This window comes from Arachis duranensis, chromosome 9 (genome assembly GCF_000817695.3).
Source record: "Arachis duranensis cultivar V14167 chromosome 9, aradu.V14167.gnm2.J7QH, whole genome shotgun sequence".
Classification (NCBI taxonomy): domain Eukaryota; kingdom Viridiplantae; phylum Streptophyta; class Magnoliopsida; order Fabales; family Fabaceae; genus Arachis; species Arachis duranensis.
This window is the reverse complement of record NC_029780.3, coordinates 100,750,087-100,766,444: the sequence shown is the minus strand read 5'-3', so window position 1 is coordinate 100,766,444 and position 16,358 is coordinate 100,750,087. Positions and strand designations below refer to the sequence as shown.

General features: G+C 31.5%; 1 protein-coding gene across 1 annotated transcript; it reads left to right on the top strand.

Moving 5' to 3' along the window:
- Window positions 1-4,846: 4,846 nt before the first annotated feature.
- LOC107466412 (uncharacterized) lies at window positions 4,847-14,011 on the top strand. The gene is made up of 24 exons (XM_016085389.3): window positions 4,847-5,120; window positions 7,977-8,194; window positions 8,400-8,505; window positions 8,621-8,722; window positions 8,843-8,902; window positions 9,033-9,111; window positions 9,248-9,395; window positions 9,702-9,828; window positions 9,934-10,114; window positions 10,347-10,375; window positions 10,560-10,708; window positions 10,881-10,983; window positions 11,084-11,179; window positions 11,271-11,326; window positions 11,412-11,535; window positions 12,059-12,121; window positions 12,239-12,298; window positions 12,388-12,549; window positions 12,726-12,799; window positions 12,889-12,982; window positions 13,095-13,231; window positions 13,326-13,406; window positions 13,511-13,616; window positions 13,910-14,011. Exons 1-24 carry the CDS (start codon window positions 4,944-4,946, stop codon window positions 13,976-13,978), a joined length of 2,601 nt encoding a protein of 866 aa, XP_015940875.1. The 5' UTR covers window positions 4,847-4,943; the 3' UTR covers window positions 13,979-14,011.
- The last annotated feature ends 2,347 nt before the right edge of the window (window positions 14,012-16,358 follow it).

The following is a 16,358-nucleotide window of genomic DNA, read 5'->3' as shown; positions in this document are numbered from 1 at the left end:
CTAAAAACTAACTAGATCATACTAAAAACATACTAAAAACAATGCCAAAAAGCGTATAAATTATCCGCTCATCAATAAGAAGTTAGAAAGAGATTTTGAAATTAGAATTTAAAAATATATGATTTAAAAAAGATATGATTTAAAAAGATATGATTGAAAAGATATGATTGAAAACCAATTTAAAAAAAGATTTGATTTTTTAAAATTGATGACTTGACTAACAAGAAATTAAAAGATATGATTCTAAAATTCAAATATTGAACCTTTCTTAACAAGAAAGTAACAAACTTAAAATTTTTAAATCACAACATTAATTGTTAGCAAGGATTTTCAAAAATATTAAAAGAAAAATGAAGAAGATTTGATTTTGAAAAAGATATGATTGATAAGAGAGGATATGAAAAAGATAAGATTTTGAAAAATTAGTTTTAAATCTTGAAAAATTGAAAAAGATTTGAATTGAAAACAAAATTACCTCCCTGGTGTTATCCTGGAGTTAAACGCCCAGAATGGTATCCATTCTGGCGTTTAACGCCCACTTGGCTACCTCCTTGGGCGTTAAACGCCCAGCCAGGTACCCTGGCTGGCGTTTAAACGCTAGAAATCCTTCTTTACTGGGCGTTTTGAATGCCCAGCTTTTTCTCTGTGATTCCTCTGCTATATGTTCTGAATCTTCAATTCTCTGTACTATTGACTTGAAAAGACATAATTTTGAATTTTTTTTAATTTTTAATGATGAGAGAGAAAAACAACAGAATGAAATTAAACATGAAAAACTAAGATCAAAACAAGGAATGCATGCAAGAACACTTTGAATGTCAAGATGAACACCAAGAACACTTTGAAGGTCATGATGAACATCAAGAACACATTTTTGAAAATTTTTAAGAAAAGAAAGGCATGCAAGACACCAAACTTAGAAATTTTCATACTAGAGACACTAACAATTTGATAATGCACATGAGAAACAACAAAAGACACAAAATAAGAGAATTTAAAGATCAGACAAAAAAATCATCAAGAACAACTTGAAGATCAATAAAGAACACAATGCATATATTTTCGAAAAATGCAAGAAAAATAGAAACATGCAATTGACACCAAACTTAAAATTTGACACTAGACTCAAGCAAAAAACATAAATTATTTTTTATTTTATGATTTTATAAAATTTTTTTCGAAAATTATTTTGAAAAAGAAAATAAGAAACTCAAAATTTTTAATAAGAATTCCAGGAATCATGCAATGTTAGTATAAAGCTTTAGTCTAAAAAGATTAGACATAGCTAGCCAAGCTTTAGCAGAGCATTACATACAACAGCCAAATTGATGGGAATCAAAAAGGCTCCTGTGATGATAAAAGCATCATCTGAAACTCTAGAATTCATTCTTAAAAATTCTGAAGAAAAAAAAAATACATAATCTAAGCAACAAGATGAACTGTCAGTTGTCCAAACTCGAACAATCCCCGGCAACGGTGCTAAAAACATGGTACGCAAAATCGTGATCTCACACACTTTCTTCACAACTTCGCGTAGCTGACCAGCAAGTGCACTGGGTCGTCCAAGTAATACCTTACGTGAGTAAGAGTCGATCCCACGGAGATTGTCGGCTTGAAGCAAGCTATGGTCATCTTGTAAATCTCAGTCAGGCAGATTCAAATGGTTGTAGGGTTTTGATAATTAAAAGATAAATAAAACATAAAATAAGATAGAGATACTTATGTAATTCATTGGTAGGAACTTCAAATAAGCAAATGGAGATGCTTTGTTCCTTTTGAATCCCTGCTTTCCTACTGCTTTCATCCAGTCATGCATACTCCTTTCTATGGCAAGCTGTATGTTAGGGGATCACCGTTGTCAATGGCTACCATCCCTCTCAGAGAAAATGGTCCGGCTACGGGTTACGTAGGGCTAATTGATGAGCGGATATTTTATACGCTTTTTGATGGTATTTTCATATAGTTTTTAGTATGCTTTAGTTACTTTTTAGTATATTTTTATTAGTTTTTATGCAAAAATCTCATTTCTGGACTTTACTATGAGTTTGTATTTTTCTGTGATTTCATGTATTTTCTAGCTGAAATTGAGGGACCTGAGCAAAAATCTAATTCAGAGGCTGAAAAAGGACTACAGATGCTGTTGGATTCTGACCCTCCTGCACGCGAAATAGATTTTCTGGAGCTACAGAAGCCTAATTGGCGCGCTCTTAATTGCGTTGGAAAGTAGATCTTGGGCTTTCCCGCAATGTATAATAGTTCATACTTTGCCCAAGATTTAATAGCGCAAACTTGCGTTTTAACGCCAAATTTCTACCCTTTTCTGGCGTTAAACGCCAGAACTGGCATAAAAGCTGGAGTTAAACGCCCAAACTGGCACCAAAGCTGGCGTTTAACGCCAGAAATAGCCTATGCACGTGAAAGCTTCAATGCTCAGCCCAAACACACACCAAGTGGGCCCGGGAAGTGGATTTTTGCACTATCTATCTTAGCTTACTCATTTTCTGTAAACCTAGGTTACTAGTTTAGTATAAAAACTACTTTTAGAGATTCATTTTGTACCTCATGACATTTTACATCTGAATTTGTATCTTCTACGGCATGAGTCTCTAAACCCCATGGTTGGGGGTGAGGAGCCCTGCTGTGTCTCGATGGATTAATGTAATTATTTCTGTTTTCTATTCAATCACGCTTGTTTCTATTCTAAGATACTCATTCGCACTTCAACATGATGAATGTGATGATCCGTGACACTCATCACCATTCTCAACTTATGAACGCGTGCTTGACAACCAATCCCATTCTACCTTAGATTGAGTGTGTATCTCTTGGGTTCTTGGTTCACGAGTTTGATTGCCTCTCTTGACAACAGAGCGTTCAAATCCGTGAAACCAGAGTCTTCGTGGTATAAGCTAGAATCAATCGGCAACACTCTTGAGATCCGAAAAGTCTAAACCTTGTCTGTGGTATTCCGAGTAGGATCTGGGAAGGGGTGACTGTGACGAGCTTCAAACTCACAAATGTTGGGCGCAGTGATAGTGTGCAAAAGGATCAATGGATCCTATTCAAGCACGAGTGAGAACCGACAGATGATTAGCCATGCAGGAAACTGTAGAGGACCATTTTCACTGAGAGGACGGATGGTAGCCATTGACAACGGTGATCCACCAACATACAGCTTGCCATGGAAGGAGCCTTGCGTGCGTGAAGAAGACAACAGTAGAAAAGTTGAGATTCAAAAGACAGAGCATCTCCAAAACATCAACATGTTCCTCACTACTGAATCACAAGTACTTTTTATTTTCATGTTATTCATTCTTCATAAACAAAAATCATTTTTATCATTAATCTCCTGACTAAGAGTTACAAGATAACCATAACTTGCTTCAAGCCGGTAATCTCCGTGGAATCGATCCTTACTCACGTAAGATATTACTTAGATGACCCAGTGCACTTGCTGGTCAGCTGCACGAAATTGTGAATCACTATTTCGTGTTTCAGTAGCTATACAACACAAAAGATAGGACAATTCTATAACAAAGAAGTCTTGTGTAGAAATAATAAAAAAGAGTATACAATTTATTTTAAAAAATTAATAAAAATAAAATAAAATATAAATAAATATTTAATTATTTATTAAAATAAATATTTTTCTTTATCATAACATGTACCAAAAGTGGCTACCTAATTAGATAACCACTCCATTAATTTAAGATTTTGCTTTTGATATATTTCTTTAAAAAAATGTTAAAATGTTATCAAAATTTATTATTTAATTTTTTGTCATTAATTAACTATTAATATTTAAAAATATAAAATAAAACATATTATTAAATTATTAAATATGAATTGTTTTTATTGTTTTTCCTCTATTAATTAAGGCCTAAATAGTATTTCTCAAACTTAAATAAGCATGCATCATCATTTCAATAGGTTAAATTTAACATTTATTTTACACCTAAGTTTCTTACCTAATATATCCTTAAGAAAACTACTAATATAGTAATTTTTAATATTTTTAAGTAATGCATTTAATATATTAAAAATAAATTAAAAAAATAAATAAATCTTTGATTTTTTGATCTGCAGATATTTAAGTATTTGAGAATTTGAAAATATATTTAAATTTCTAATATTTTCAAAACCTAGACATATTGATCCCTCATCTTCGATTGAGTCTGTCAAACTCAATGGAAAAATCAAAACGTAACTCCCGTATACTAACCTGGTTGATACGGGTGCAAAATTTTTAAAATTAAACAAATTAGACTCAGGAATCGATATATCCAAATTTTAAAAAAATTTGGGATTTAAATATATTTTTAAATCTTTAAGAACTTAAATGACTGAAAAATTAAATTTTTTTAATCCACAAACAGCTAACAAAATAGTAGACGAGCAAAGTAGATTAAAGGAAGGAAAAGAAAAATGTAGAGAAAACGAGAAATGTTGGTTTATCATTATAATTTTCTAAAACGCACATCACAATCTAATGCTGAATATACTTACGTCCAACGTGTCTGCAATAATGTTTTAAACTCTTTATTTTCTATAAGTTTGACAAAATTGGATGAATTAATAATTAAGCTTTGAGAGGAAAGCCTTTTGTTTCCAAAGGGTAATCCCAAGGGTTATTAAGTGGAGAAGAATCTTGCTTCCAACTTTTGTCTTTTGTAGTTCTACCTGTCTAACAAATTAAATTAGACCATTTATTAGTCTGCACTCAATTTCTATGTGTGGGCATATAATTGAGTTCCACGTATAGAATTATGCAAACCCCCCTATATATAGAAGTAGGGACAATGCGATTACATATGCAAATTGCTCCACTATATATACAGGGCGTTCATGCAAGATTTTTTCATAAAATAATTTGGTTTTTCTATTACTACATAGAAGAATAATAGTTGAATAATATAGTGTTATTAAGGGGTAAGAAAAAGAAAATGATGAGAGTGGCAGTGGTGGGTGGTGGAATAAGTGGATTGGTTTCAGCATATGTGTTGGCCAAAGAAGGAGTGAATGTGACTCTTTACGAGAAAGAAGATTATTTGGGAGGTCATGCAAAAACTGTGAATGTTGAGGGTCTTGATTTGGATCTTGATTTTATGCTCTTCAACCGGGTAAGTACTCAATTAAATTAGTTATATTATCAAATCATAAATCATTACATCATTACATGAATCTTTTGACCAGCCTTTGAATCGTAAACTTAATATCTTCTCAAATGAAATGAAACAATGGAGAAGCATATTCATAAAATAGGAAAAAAGTATATAGCTAGAGCATATACGAAAAAAATCTTAAAAACTTGAAGTTGCCAAAATCGTTAAAGAAATAATAAGTATGAAACCAGAGACCAGAGAAATATAGCTGCAACAAAACAGAGAATATAGCAGATGAAACTGAAACACATTAAACCGCAAAGATATATGAAACTAAGGCATAATATATATAGGAAAGAAAATTGAAACAATTACTTTGTTAAAATATCCAAACAAAATAATGGGTATAGTAAAGTAATTTAAATTCCGCTCAAAATTATGTTATCTATTTTAAAGTCGATATTTCAAAGGGGAAAAAAAGCAAATGCACATGTTGAGCTTGATGAATCGTTGAAGATAGATTATTCAAAAATTGAACCTGAATTGGGTGATAGCACAGTTTTTTACGTTTTCTAATTGAAGCATTTTCTTGTTTTGTTTGGACTCAAGGAGTCGATACGGATATTGAAAAATTATTAGAAATATACATAACATAGAGAAAACAAAGATGAATAAAAATCAAATTAAAAGAATTAAAATGTGTCATACCTTATTTGTAAAAGATTTTGTTTTGAACCTTATTTGTTAGATTTTTAACACATTAACATAAAAAGTTCAATTTATTAGAATATAAATTAATCATTAAGTTAATATGTATTAAAGAATTGTTTATCTTTTGTTTGCTTTTGACCTTTTAAATATTGGAAACAGTAATAAAATTTTACTAGTTTGAAATAACCACAATAAATCTCAACATATTTGAGATTGTAATTTAATTTTTATTTTTAGAGATTAATACTGAAGTTGGGCTATATATAATAATTATTTTTTCAATTATAATATACGTCAATTAAATTTTGTGGTGATTTATGGACTTGTTTTTCTATATATTTTGGAGTGACGATGATGAGTTTCATATATTTTTTAATATTTTGCATTAAGACGAAAACCGTTTAGAATATAAATTGCCGTTATAACAACAAAAAATATATATTAATCAATGATATATTTTATTTTCATTTTCTATCTGTATTTTAAAAAAATTATTAGTTATTATATTAAACAATTAAAAAGTAGATGCAATTAATACTTAATGAATGATTGAAATGTATAAAAAACATAAAATTATATATATAAAAGAAAATTAGCATTTAACATGTCACAGATTTAAGTGCTAGCTTTGCTAGTAAATTGTTCGTTATGATAATTCTATTTATACAAAGACAATTGCAATTACAATAAAAAGAATAAAGACAATGAAGATAATAATTATCCCTACTTCAGATAATACATATGCTTAGGTTTTTATGGGGTGGATCCTCTCCGGTGGAAAAAAACTGGATGGTATCTAGTAGAAGATCTCACCTTTCATTGTATTTTCTTTCTTATTTATTTTAGATCTCATTTGTAGAATTAAAGGTGAAAGATTACACTTTATTCTCTCCAATGACAAAACAATAAAGAAAATTCATTTCCAATTTTCACCATATATCTCATTATTACAATTATAATAAACTTGAGTAATAATGATAATCTTTTTTTTTCTCTATATTTACAATAGAAAGAACAAATCATAATTCAAATAAACATTTATCTTATATAAATGATAATCAACTTATATGTTCAGCATAACTATCATGAACCTCAATTACATATTATCTTCATTGAAACACTCAAAATACATAAATGTACAACGGATTTAGATTCTTTAAAGTTTGAATTTCACTTTATGTAGGATTTAGATCCTCTAAAGTTTGAATTTCACTTTAGAGAGTAAAGTGTGATCTTCTACCTTTGAATAGTTTCTCTTTCATATTTATTATTGGTCCCACCTTTAAAATCAATGGTGAGAGATCACACTTTACTCTCTAAAGTAAAATTCAAACTTTAGATGATCCAAATCCATATACAACCACAGCTTGATTTTCCCAGTCTTCCACCTTTGCTGCATTGAATATACTATCAGTTCAAAGCAAGCCACAAATCTATTCTCAGTTTCAACAAATATAGAGTTTAGAGCGTCTCCAATTTTTTGTTTGAATTTCATTTTATTTTGGGTCTCATATAATATTATTTAAATATTTATGAGATCATATATCATAAAAATTAATTTAAAATTTAATATAAAATTTATCACTTTAATATTTAGTTTCATTTTAATTTAACGTTACATAATAAAATTACAATATTCATTTAATTGATATACAAATGATCATATTTTACTAATTTTTCTGTAAAAGTCAAAACTAATATTCAAAAAATATCCAATTAAAATTGCTCTTAAAAATGCATTCCCTCTTCATTAGATAAGCTTTGAATTTAATTATTGTGTGGCTCCTTTTTCAAATTATTTCTAATAATATTTATTTGTCAATACTCATAAAAATACATGTACTAAATAAGTATCAGTAATACACCAAAAATACAATTTTATTATTATAAAACTTTTTTGGCACGGCCACTAAAAAACTTTGCTTTTTTATTATTATTATGCATCAGTGAATGCACAACACAAATTAAAACATAATATCAATAATAAATCCAACAAATATGCAAATGATGAGAGCCTCCAGGAGTTAATAAGTCATTTTTTAATTGTTATGGCCCTGTGTACAAGTGGTTGAAAAATGTTTCCACCTCTTAAAATATTAGTTACTAATGAATTTTCCTCACTTGAAACTACAATTAGAAAATGTAACATTGATAATTAAATAGGTATCTTATCCTAACATGATGGAGTTGTTTGAGAATCTTGGAGTTGACATGAAATTATCGGACATGTCATTTGCCATTAGTCTTGATGGCGGTTACGGCTGTGAATGGGGCAGCAGAAACGGTTTGTCTGGCTTGTTTGCACAGAAGAAGAATGTGATCAACCCTCACTTCTGGCAAATGCTTAGGGAAATTATCAAGTTCCAAGATGATGTTACAAGGCAAGTAGTACTACATGAGAATAACAATGACTATACCACTCATTTTAGTGCGAGTCGAGCTTGTAAAAATAATACTCGTCATAACTCAAGTTATACGGATTATGAATGTCTAAAATTGAGAAAAGTAATGCTAATTTGCTAGTTCATGAGTAATTATATCCTAATAAATTGAGTTTGTTGTCTCATTTTCCAATAAAAAATGCAGCTATCTTGATATGCTTGATAACAATTTGGATATGGAGCCCAATGAGACTTTGGAGAAATTCATAAAGACAAAGGGTTATTCTGAATTATTTGTAAAATCATATCTTGTGAGTAGTTCATTTTTATCTTAAAGACTTTTTTATTTCTATAAACATTATTTTGGTAGTGATATTATTAGTGTATGCTTATTAATTTGTTACAATATGAAATTAATTAATGTAGATTCCAATTTGTGGTTCTATATGGCCCTGCACTTTTGAAGGAGTTATGAGCTTTTCTACTTTCTCAGTTTTCTCCTTCTTTCGCAATTACCATCATCTTCAGGTAGCTAATAAGGAGAAAATCTATCTCAAATTTATATAATGATGAATGATCTAGTTTCAAATATTCAAATAACAAAAAATAAAAGACTGTTTAATTCACTTGAACCTCTTCTCCTTGTAGCTCTTTGGAAGACCGCAATGGCTAACTGTTAAACGTGGTTCACACACTTATATTAAAAAGGTGCCATATAGTAATTAATTTATAATGTTAGGTTTGATGGCAGTATATCTTCATGTAACTTATACCAGATATCTTTTAGTTTAAGCTTTAAATCAAGATTTTAACATTAATTATTTGTTATAATAACCAGGTCAAAGAAGAGCTTGTTACAAGAGGTGGTCAAGCAATAACAAATTGCGAGGTGGAATTGGTTTCAGCAACAGAAAATGGTAATTCATGTGTTTATTCCCTTGTTATACTCATGATTTTTAGTCATGCACATTTTCTTTTTCTTTTTTTTTTTTCAACCATTGAGTGTGATTGAATGATGTTGATTAAGCAATAATCTTAGAAATTTTGTTGCAGGATGTCTTGTGCACTGCAAAGATGGTTCCAAAGAAATGTATGATTGCTGCATAATCGCGACACATGCACCTGACACTTTAAAATTATTAGGAGAGGAAGTGACATATGATGAGCGAAGAATTCTAGGTGCTTTTCAATATGCATATAGGTAAGATTCATCTTAACATTTCTAACTCTTATCTTGGCTATTATCCATTCATCTTAACTAGTTACGTTTGAAAGTGATTAATTTTATCAAAAGATATGATGATGATGATATTTTCTCTTTGTAAGATAGAGTTGAAAATCAAGTTTTATAAAACTAGAAGCCTTTTTTTGCTTAAGAGTTTCCATGTTTGTTAAATAATGAATAATACTTTACAAAACATGCTACAAGGAAAAGATTGATCTTTACTCTTCGTGTACAAATAATATAAGTCCACATGCACAACAATTCTTTGATTTCTGTTGGCAGTGATACTTTTCTTCACCATGACAAAAATTTAATGCCTCGAAACCCATCAACATGGAGTGCATGGAATTTTCTTGGATGTAACAATAATAACAGAGTTTGTGTGACATTCTGGCTCAACATTCTTCAGGTCAGTAACAATTCATACAATGCATTTTTTTGTAACTTAAATCTACTAGAAGATAAGTGAACTATGAATAAAACTTGTTAGTTGACCTTATATTCTAATTTGCAGAATCTTAGTGAAACAAGATTACCCTTTCTTGTAACTCTAAATCCAAATCATACACCAAAAAATACCCTTCTTAAGTGGTCAACTAAACATCCAGTTCCATCAGTTGCTGCATTCAAAGCTTCACATGAGCTTCAAAAAATTCAAGGAAAAAGAGGAATTTGGTTTTGCGGCACTTACCAAGGTACTTTAATTTGACCTGGTTTTGGCCATTTAATTACAAGTTAAACCCTAGTTAAATTATAAACGTTAAAATTACTTATACACAGAAATACTAACATAAAACTCTAGATAGATGAAGTTACTTATGTATATCAAATCACGTTTTCTCTTTCAAGAACCACCATTACTATTTTGAGACATTTTGATATGCATTAAATATACATGTGACATAATCAAATATTTGTGCTTTTTAGGTTGTGGATTTCATGAAGATGGATTAAAGGTAGTTAAAGAAACTTTATTATAATGAAAACAAGATTGAAATGTTTTTTGTTTAAAAGTAATACTTAATTATACATGCACGAGACAATCGAGCCTTTTTTTATATCAATTATGGCTAATAGAAATTGCAAAATTTTCTGTGAATCTATTTTCTAAAAGACTAATCTATATGAAAAAAATTGCAGTCTGGCATGATTGCTGCAAATGCAGTTCTTGGAAGATGTTGTTCCCTCCAAACAAACCCCAAACACATGGTACCATCCTGGAAAGAACTTAGTGCACGCTTTTTTGTGATGAGATTCCTAAGTTCCTATGTCAATACCGGTTGTTTAACGTAAGTTCACTTTTATACATTAGTGCGTAGATGCCTTTTTCACACTCTCAAGTTGGAAGTTTATATTCGTGAAAAATAATACTATTATGACAATAATGATATTCTCTTAAAGATGATAGCGTTGATTTTATTCTATTTCTTGAATCACTCGTCTATCTTGCATTATTTACAGTTTATTGGAGGAGGGAGGAACAACGTTTACCTTCGAAGGAACCGATATGAAGTGCTCTCTAAAATGTGTTATGAGAATTCACAATCCCCAATTTTATTGGAAGGTGTGTGTTTTTTAGTGATGCAGGAAATAAAATTATTGATTTTCATTTCCACTTGTTGGCTTAAAACTAAAACAAGTAACATTTTTTATGTGTTTGTCAGGTTATGACACAAGCTGATTTAGGCCTTGCAGATGCATATATTAATGGAGACTTCTCCCTTGTTGATAAAGATGAAGGTCTTCTAAATCTTTTTCTGGTATACATATTCCTTAGGATTTAATCAACACACAATTGTCGTATACCGTATTTCACTCTTTACTTTCATATACTTTGTGCTTTTTCTACAGATTTTCATAGCAAACAGAGAATCAAATGATTCAAGCTCAAAATTAAAGAAAAATAGGTAAATTGTTGATTATGGTGTGTTAAAGTAATGAAATTTTATTTGTTCATTATCAACCTTTTTTTCTCATTTTTAATGTTTTCAGGGGTTGGTGGACACCAGTTTTCCTTACAGCTGGTTTAGCATCTGCAAATTTCTTTATTAAGCATTACTTTAGAAAAAATACTATCGCACAATCTCGTCGCAACATCTCTATGCACTATGACTTGGTATAAGATCAATAAGTACCAAAGTTAGAAGCTTCATTGATATTTATTCTAAAGAAGTCGTTACAAGTATATACATGTCATCATTTATCAATATATAAGTTGTGTGAACATTCAACAATACTCATGCAAACTCAAAAATAAAAAATACAATAAATGAAATATTCTTTACCTAAATAGATAGTTCATAATTGAAATTTTGGTTTTTTTGTTCCCCTAAAAATATATGCATCAATAGTAGATCTGCTACATGCATGAACAACTATGATTTTACCTCCCTACCTTTTGGATTTTTATTCTAATTTCTATAATTAGAATATAAAATAACTAAATACATAATACACAATTTGTAGATTAGGAAGTTACTTTATATTAGCTACAATATTGCTTGACAAAGAAGTTTTAGTTGAATAATTAATTATTTTATTTTATTTATTTGATTTCTTAATTTATCTCAAGTGTTTGTTCGATCTATTGATCATCAATATCATTTGTTTGTAATTATTATTTGGTTTTTTTTTTCTAGAGCAATGAATTATTTGCACTATTCCTAGATGAAACAATGACATATACAACTGCAGTGTTCAAGGCAAGGCAATAACCTTCTTGAGTCCAAATTTGTTGTAAACGATACTTTTTCTTCAATTTTTGTAACCCTTGTTCACATTTACCTTTCTTCATCTGTATGCATATCTAATATATATAGAACGAAGATGAAGATTTGAAAGATGCACAGATGAGAAAAATGTCTCTTCTCATTGAAAAAGTAAGTTCCTCAGAATGCTATTTTATCAATGTATTTTAGTTAATAGACTGATGAAGGATCTAACATTAGTTTTCTTTAAATAAATGAAGGCTAGAATAAACCAGACACATGAAATTCTTGAGATCGGATGCGGATGGGGAAATTTAGCCATTGAAGTCGTCAAACAAACTGGCTGCAAATGCACTGGCATCACTTTGTCTATAGAGCAACAAAAACTTGCAGAAAAAAGAGTTAGAGATGCTGGACTTCAGGTATATGACAAGCTAACTGATTTCATCAATCTCTCAACATATTCTAATGCAAAAACATGGTAAACTTAATATACAAGTCAAATGAAATATGTTCATGATAGACATTAAATCTTCATCTTTAGTTCTTTCATTTTACAATCAAGATCATTCTAAATATTGTGAATTCATGACTTCAGGATCATATCAAAATTCTTCTGTGTGACTATCGCCAACTACCGAAGACATTCAAATATGATAGGATTATATCTATGTGAGCAAATTTCCAATTTAGCTCTACATAACTACATAGAATAGCAATATTTTTCAGCATATTGCTTAACATATAGAATGGTATTTCAGTGGAATGATAGAAGCAGTTGGTCATGAATACATGGAAGAGTTCTTCAGTTGTTGCGAATCACTATTGGTAGATGATGGACTTCTAGTTCTCGAGGTATAATTTTCTTGGAAATGCTTAGATTATAAAAAAGCAATTAGTTCTACTACAATAAAATTTAGTAACTAAATTGGTGCTAACCTTTGAAGATGGTTATCTTATTTTATAGTTCATATCGATCCCAGATCAGCGTTATGATGAGTGTAGGCGCAGTTCTGATTTCTTGAAGGAATATATTTTCCATGGGGGATGTCTTCCCTCCCTAAGTAGGATAACATCTGCCATGGCAGCTACATCAAGATTATGGTATATTTTACTTATTACTGCTGACTTCAATGACCGTGAACATCCCTTGATTCTTCTCTTTTCTTATCAATGAAATGAACATTCCTGAATGCAGTGTAGAGCATACTGAGAATGTGGGACCTCATTACTACCAAACACTTAAGAGGTGGAGAACTAGCTTCCTAAAAAATCAGAGGTATATCATTAGTGTTGTCAAAACATACTTTAATGTATTAGCTGTTGAAATATTTTTTGTTACTACTTATGCTAATAAATGTATTTGGAAATTGTGTGTTTTAGTAAAATTTTGGCTCTTGGACTCGATGAAAAGTTCATCAAGACATGGGAATATTATTTTGATTTCTTAGGTGCAGGTTTTAAGTCACGAACAATTGGAAATTATCAGGTATGATGAAACCAAATTTACAATAATTACATGGAAAATACTACGATCCATTAGGATAAACTTAATTAAGAAAATCTTCCTCCCGTATATTATTATAACGAAACTTAAGAAAGTAATAGTAATGCAGCTAAAATTTAGACTACTCGTAAATAGTGCTTAACTAATTAGCGAAAGAGTTAATTAGTATGGATTAAGGAGTAACATTAATCAGAATTTGAATATGTTGCTTACAATTAGAGGTAGATCAAGTAAACTCAATTTGTTTAATTTTTATTTATGTATGATGGTTGTAGATTGTTTTCTCAAGGCCTGGCAACATCACTACACTACAGGATCCATACAAAAGTTGGCCCTCGGCATAATGTTGAGAACAAGCCATGACACATAATAATGGCATACCACGTTGCTGCTTCACAAATCACAAGTATAAAGGGGAAGATTGGGCGATTATTCATTTTTAATATAAAAAAGAATATGTTTTGCAGTACAGACTACCATAAATAAAGATGTGATTATGTAATTTGGTCTTTATAGTATTTATATAAGAGTAATGATTAGGAGTCCTAATTTATTTTTTCAATTGTCCTCCTAACACCTAAATAAGTAAAAATTTAAATATATATGTTAATTTTTAAAAACAAAAAAATATAAAATATAAAATATAAAAAATTTTATTTATTTAATTTAAAAATTAGAAGAATAATTAAAAAAATGAGTTAAGACCTCTAATATTTTTTTTCGCATAATGTACACTTTTTTTGTGATGCATATATAACAATGTCAAATCAAATATTATTGTTTGATGATATGATGATCTATGCTTCTTAATAATAATAATAATAATAATAATAACAACAACGGAATACACATGACAAATCATGTGAAAAATAATTCATATAAAATATTAATTTTCTTTATCTAAATCAAAGTTCTGAAAATCGGTTCGAATTAGCCGATCAAATTATAAATCAATAAAAAAGACGGATCGATTAGAAGCTATAACTGTTGGATTCGAAAACTACATTAGGACCGTCGAACCGACTGAAAACTGTCCGGTCGAATCGAATCGGACTTGGTCAATTTTTAAAGTTTTGCCCAAATAACGCCGTTCGTTCAAAGACCCCTAGCCAAAGCTGCATAGTACCCTTGTCTCTCTTACTCACTTAGTCACTCATTCTCCTTCCTTTAACTTCTGCCTCTCATCTCGAGCTCCTTCCTCACTTCCGTCCAGCCACTGCCCTGTCACTGCCGCCGTCCAGCTGTCGGAAGCTTCCTTCCTCGCTACGATCATCTCCACCATTGTTCCAACTTCGAAGCCACCGTCGTCACTGCAACTGGTCTCGCTTCATGCCTCCATCGCGCAGCCATTGTCCCGCCGCGGTGTCTTCTCCGCCGCAGTTCGAACATCGAAGCCACCGTCGCCACTACAACAGGTCTCGCCTCGTGCCTCCATTGTGCAGTCACTGTCCCGCCAGCCGTCGTCTCTGTCACTGTTCAAACTTCGAAGCCATTGTCCCACCAGCCAGCTCTGTTCCACCACGTTCTAGACCTTTAGCCGCGTCAGCCCTTCTGTCGTGCTCCTGTCCCCCTCTGTGCTCTATCTGCTCTCTTTAGAATGTATTTTTTATTTTGTTAACTGTAATTATTATTTTAGTTTGTTAGTTAATCTGTGATTTTTTATTACTATGATTTAAGATTGTGGATGATCTTGAATATTGATTCTGATATGACGTGGTTCTGTTAATTGATTGATTTGATTATGATATTCTTGATGCGAACCTTACGTGACAAAAGAGATAAGATAAATTTCCCCGGCAACGGCGCCAAAAACTTGGTGGACGAAATTGTGATTCCCTTTTTTCTTGTAATTGGATTTATAAAAGATGTATACTCTGAGGGCATTGTTTATTTTCTTCACAATCTCGTTCAACTAACCAGCAAGTGTACTGGGTCGTCCAAGTAATAACCTTACGTGAGTAAGGGTCGAATCCACAGAGATTGTTGGTATGAAGCAAGCTATAGTCACCTTGCAAATCTCAGTTAGGCAGATTAAAATAGTTTATGGGTTTTCGAATAATTAATAATAAAAAGAAGAAATAATAAAAGGGATAGAAATACTTATGCAGATTCATTAGTAGAGGTATCTTTTAAGTATATACAGCTGCTGCATGGCTCAAGGACGCCTGCTCTCCTACTCCTTCTACTCAATCTTTCTTACTCCTTTCCATGGCAAGCTTTGTATAGGGGTTCACCATCAACTGTGGCTACTTTCATTCCTCACGGGGAAATAACCTGTGCGGCTGTCACTCGCACAGCTAACCAGTCTGGAGGCATCACCCATGGCTGATGGCTACATCCCATCCTCGCAGTGAAAACTATGCTAACGCACTCTGTCACAGTACGGCTAATCACCGGTTGGTTCCCGCTCCTACTGGAATAGAATCCCTCTTTTGCGTCTGTCACCAACGCCCAGCAGGTTAAAGTTTGAAGCACGTCACGGTCACTCATGATCGGAATCCTACTCGGAACACCACAGACAAGGGTGGACTTTCCGGATCCAGATGAATGCCGCCAACTATCTAACTTATACCACAAAGATTCTGTTGGGGAATCTAAGAGATACACATTCAAGCTCGGTTGCATGTAGAACGAAAGTGGTTGTCAATCACGCGCGTTCATAAGTGAGAATAATAATGAGGGTAATCTGACTCATCACATTCATCATGTTCTTGGGTACGAATG